Genomic DNA, 5,253 nt, shown 5'->3' with positions numbered 1-5,253 from the left:
AGCTGGGACTACAGGCACCCGCCACAACGCCTGGCCATTTTTTGGTTGCAGCCATCATTGTTGTTTGGCAGGCCTGGGCTGGATTCGAACCCACCACCTTAGGTGTATGTGGCTGGTGCCTTAGCCACTTGAGCCACAGGCGCTGAGCCACAATACAGAAATTTGACAGAGATTTCACATTTCTTCAAATGATTAAATCTATTTTATTTTCCACATATTTTACTACTAACAACTATTCCATTAAAAATTTCAAATCACAAGGTATTTAAATCAAAAGCAGAATACATGTAGAATAAAAATACAGCAGAACAAAAAATATATAAAAATAATATGAAATTACCCTCTGTTAGGTTTACTGGTCTTGTATAATAGTCTTCAGGTAGAGGTTCTACTTCATCTACAGCCTGAGCTGGCTCAATCTTTATCTCTTTCTGGTCTTCACCTTCTTTAAGGCTAAAAGATAAAAAGTAATTTCTCAATGATCTACCTTATTATCCTTAAAATCTATGATAGAAATAAGTGAAGTATTCCTCTATCCTTGAATATATTTTTAGTTAAGTCTTTTCTAGGAGTTGTCCTCCCCATTTACAACTATTTTTTCTTTTAATTACATTCCTTCAATATTCATTTTGACACCTGCTTTGCTCCTCGAAGTCATTTAATATCCAAACTTACGAAAGTCCGGCAAGGGTACTGATAGATGTACCAGCTCGTGGTCGCTGAAGCCTGGTTCCAAGACCATATTTGTCCTAAACAAAGTTCAGAAATTCCTATTAGAAAGTCTGTATTTACCCATCCTACTTATTAAAAGAAAGAACTGTGGGGGGACAGCATGAGAAGCTCAGGGAAATAAGCAAAAAAAAAAAAAAAAAAGCTAATTTAAAAGCTTTTAAAGAGAGTAATTTGTAGCCCTGTGTCATTACTCCATTCTTAAAATAATGAAAGCACAAAACATGGACAATGAAACTACATTAAAAGCAAACCAAATGTGAGCTTTCACTACTTATCTAAAAGTAACTACGCTACGGCTCAGGCTACGTGGAGTGTCTAAGATACAAGATGAATGTCTTCTGGAGCAGCAGTGATCATCTGCTAACTTCTTCAGGGTCAGCAAGAATCATAAAAGAGAACTTACCACTACATGAATAGTGTGTTGCTGTAGAGCCCCAAATTAGCAGCAGGTTGCAACAGAGACAAAAAAATGCAGCATAAGACAGAAGCAAACTCATACAGCAGGCAGGTTATATGGGAAAGTCAGAAGAATAATGCATTTAATTCAAATTCCTTTTAAATATAATATATAATAGTGCATATGTTGATTCTATCACTGGACTACGGAGAAAAAGTCTCTTCTTTGGCAATGGTAGGTGCTTTGCAAGTGTTAATGTTTTATTAAATTCTCATCTAGGTATTTTTATATGGATCTTACCAATCATGAGGGTTTCAAAGGTTTAACTAATTCTAATGTGGATGCAGCATGACAAGTTACTTAATCAAGTTTCACTTCCTCTAGTGTAAAATAGGGATACACTACCCAACAGGATTGTTGTGAGGACTGAATAAAATATGTAATACACGATGTTTACACATCACTGCCATTCAATAAATGTTATTTATTAAATGTCAATCTGCTAGGCCCTAAGCAAGCACACAGACAACAAATTGTTCTGTGAGAGCAAATAAAACTTGGAGGACAATAACAAAGACTCCAGATCCTAACCTCTTGTTTCTGCCTAGTAGTGTACGAACTGGTAGGGAATGACTTCTATAAATAATTCCTATAAAAAATTCCATTAGCATATATTACTACTTATTTAACCACACAAATGCACTATGTAAAAGTCAGTGTTTTCAACTTGGGGAAATATGGGAAGATGTCAAAAAAAAATTCCAATAATTAGAGCTGGGAAACCACTACTGTCAGGATATTAAAGGGGAACTACTGGGTAATATAAATTAAATCTACCATTTGTCCATCTTCTTCAGCAGTAAGTAAAAGCCATAAGTAGAGTTTTGCAGTGCCTATAAATTAAACAATAGACTTTGGGGAAAATAATTAGAAGAGAAAGGGGAGTGATGGAGAGAGAAACATAAATGTCCTTAAAATACATAGAACTCAAATATTATGATATGGTAAAAGCATAACTACTGGTGGACATAAATATCTACAATTTGAAGAACCTCTCCCTCTGCCATACACCATGCAGGAACCTAGAATAAGGGCCACTTTCTGAAATGGTTACTGTTCTTATGCCTCACAGGTCCTGCAAACTCCTTTTTGTACCAAATCCTCACCGAAAAAGCCAGAGGCATATAGTTTCTACGCCGTGCCAGTTTCTTGCGATCTCGCTCAACTTTCTCTTTCTGAGCAAGCTGCTGGTAATATTCAATCAACTTGTTCATCTGTAAAAAATCAAGGACTCAGTATTTGTTTCACAAAAAAGCTAAAAAGAAACATACACAATTAATCAACGAGGCTGACAAGACACATAATGAATAGGGGAGACAAATTATTAAGGTGGACAAGTTCGGTTTTTTACTTTCTTTTTTTTTTTTGAGACAGAGCCTCAAGCTATTCCTCTGGGTAGAGTGCAGTGACATCACAGCTCACAACAACCTCCAACTCCTGGGCTCAAGCGAGTCTCCTGCCTCAGCCTCCCAAGTAGCTGGGACCACAGGTGCCCGCCACAATGCCTGGCTATTTTTTGGTTGCAGTTGTCATTGTTGTTTTAGCTGGCCTGGACCGGATTTGAACCCACCAGCTTTGGTGTATGCGGCCAGCACCCTACCCGCTGAGCTATGGGAGCTACCACCACCTCCTTTTTTTTTGAGACAGAGTCTCACTTTGTCACCCTCTATAGAGTCCCATGACATCACAGCTCACAGCAACCTCAAACTTGGGCTCAAATAATTTTCTTGCTTTAGCCTCCTGAGTAGCTGGGACTACAGGTGCCTACCACAACACTTGACTACTTTTAGAAGTGAGGGTCTCACTATTACTCAGGCTGGTCTCAAACTCCCTGAGCTGAAAGGATCCACCCACCTTGACCTCCCAGAGTGCTAGCATTATAGGCATAAGCCATTGCACCAGCTTTTCTCTTTTTCTTAAGAGAAGTTCTCGGGTGGCGCCTGTGGCTCAAGGAGTAGGGCACCAGCCCCATATACTGGGGGTGGCGGGTTCAAACCCAGCCCTAATCAAAAAAACTGCAAAAAATTAAATAAATAAATAAATAAAGTAATCCTTTAAAAAAAAAAAAAAGAGAAGTTCTCTTCATTACATGATCTGTTTTCATAACTAAAATGGAACCTTACAGTTCAACAACAGGAGAAAATGGGCAATGAAAGGGCTTAGAAAATTCTTGATTGCTTTTCACTTTATTATTTATTTCCCCTCACAAATGCTCTTATTTTTTTCTGCATGGTCACAGAACCATTTATTTCTAAGAATGTGACATTTTATACTCTCTTTTATTCCCCTACTCCATTGGGGGAATACATTTTTAAAATACATTTTAATCATAAAAACAATATATAAATTGTAAAAAGTTCAAACAATACACAAAGGAATAAAAAATAAAACTTCTCCTTTACCCTAAGTTGACCTCTCCACTCATCAAAGGTATTTACTATCACTGATTTAGATAACTTACAGTGTACAGAAACATTATAACTCTTTTTCAATGTACCACAGACTTTCCACCAAAGACAAACGCATCAAGTACACCATTCCATTCAGTGCACACATACCTACTTCACTCTTTTTAAAGGCTGTATTTTATTGCAAAATACAGATGTCCTATAAGGTATTTAATCATTTCCTACAATCAGTAGGTCTCCCGGCACCTACTCTTGTTCTCGCAACTCAGCAGCAATTACTTTTTAGAAACACTCATCTGATCCTGTCCTTTTCTTTCTTAAAAACATTTAAAGGCTTCTCAAACTCCTTAACTTGGTCTCCACAGTTTTGCATGGTCAGACCCCAACTATTCTCCCTATTTGCCTAAAATGATTCTACACTCTAGTTTCTTGCCTAACTACATGCTTTGCTTATTCCACTTACAAGCTCTTTGTACATGCTGTTCCTTTCCCTTGAATTCTTTACTTTTCTGTACCTGTCATTCTCAAATCTCAGCACAGTCCTCACATGTGGACCTAATTAGTTGAAATATTCCCTAAGAATTGTTCATATGGCACAACTTAGCTCTCCTACACATAGTTTTCATAGTTTCTTATTACAAAGTATTTGATTGGGGCGGTGCCTGTGGCTCAGTGAGCAGGGTGCCGGCCCCATATACCGAGGGTGGTGGGTTCAAATCCTGCTCCGGTCAAACTGCAATGAGAAAATAGCTGGGCGTTGTGGTGGGTGCCTATAGTCCCAGCAACTCGGGAGGCTGAGGCAAAAGAATCACCTGAGCCCAAGAGCTGGAGGTTGCTGTGAGCTGTAATGTCACAGCACTCTACTAAGGGTGACAAAGCAAGACTCTGTCTCTCTCTCTCTCTCTCTTTTTTTTTTTGCAGTTTTTGGCTGGGGCTGGGTTTGAACCTGCCACCTCTGGCATATGGGGCTAGTGCCCTACTCCTTTGAGCCACAGGTGCCGCCCCTAGACTGTGTCTCTTAAAAAAAAAAAAAAGTAATTGATTGATTCCCCTCCCCATTAGACGTAAGTTCCATGAACACAAGAACCATGTATCCCTACTGTTCAATAGAATCTTGGCACACAGTTAAGTGCTTGATAGACGTCTGACAAATGAATAATGCAGTTGGCCCTACCTGTGGGTTCCATACCCATGAATTCCACTAACTGTAGATTGAAAATATTAAAAAACATAAAAAAACACAAATAGGATCAGGCATGATGGCTCATGTCTATAATCCTAGCATTCTGGGAGGCCAAGGTCAAAGAACTGCTTGAGCTCAGAAGTTCAAGACCAACCTGAGCAAGACTCCCATCTCTACTAAAAATAGATATATTAGTCAGGCACTGTGGTGGCTACCTGCAGACCCAGCTACTCAGGAGGCTGAGGTAGGAGGATCATTTGAGCCCAGGAACTTGAGGTAGCTGTGACCTCGGCTGACACCATGGCCTGGGGAACAGAGTGAGACTCTGTCTCAAAAAACAAACAAAAATAAATAAATATAGTACAACTACTATTTACATAGCACTTACATTGTATTAGGCATTATAAGTAATTCTGAGATGATTTAAAGTATATGCGAGGAGAAGAGGAGAAAAAAAGGCAGACTAGACTCAG

The 5,253-nt window shown here is 38.9% G+C and overlaps 1 protein-coding gene across 1 annotated transcript in view; it reads right to left on the bottom strand.

The window, feature by feature from the left end:
• Positions 1–5,253, bottom strand: part of DCTN4 (dynactin subunit 4) — a 41,504-nt gene that overhangs the window by 18,865 nt on the left and 17,386 nt on the right. Inside the window, exons 5-7 of the mRNA XM_023514484.1 lie at positions 2,296–2,403; positions 676–749; positions 303–453 (exon numbers count right to left, since the gene is read on the bottom strand). Coding sequence (XP_023370252.1) covers positions 303–453; positions 676–749; positions 2,296–2,403 — 333 coding nt within the window. The remainder of the gene's footprint in view (positions 1–302; positions 454–675; positions 750–2,295; positions 2,404–5,253) is intronic.

The sequence above is a fragment of the Otolemur garnettii genome, unplaced genomic scaffold (genome assembly GCF_000181295.1).
Source record: "Otolemur garnettii isolate 467f Iridium unplaced genomic scaffold, OtoGar3 scaffold00003, whole genome shotgun sequence".
Classification (NCBI taxonomy): domain Eukaryota; kingdom Metazoa; phylum Chordata; class Mammalia; order Primates; family Galagidae; genus Otolemur; species Otolemur garnettii.
The sequence above is the reverse complement of the archived record's forward strand: the minus strand, read 5'-3'. Positions and strand labels throughout refer to the sequence as shown.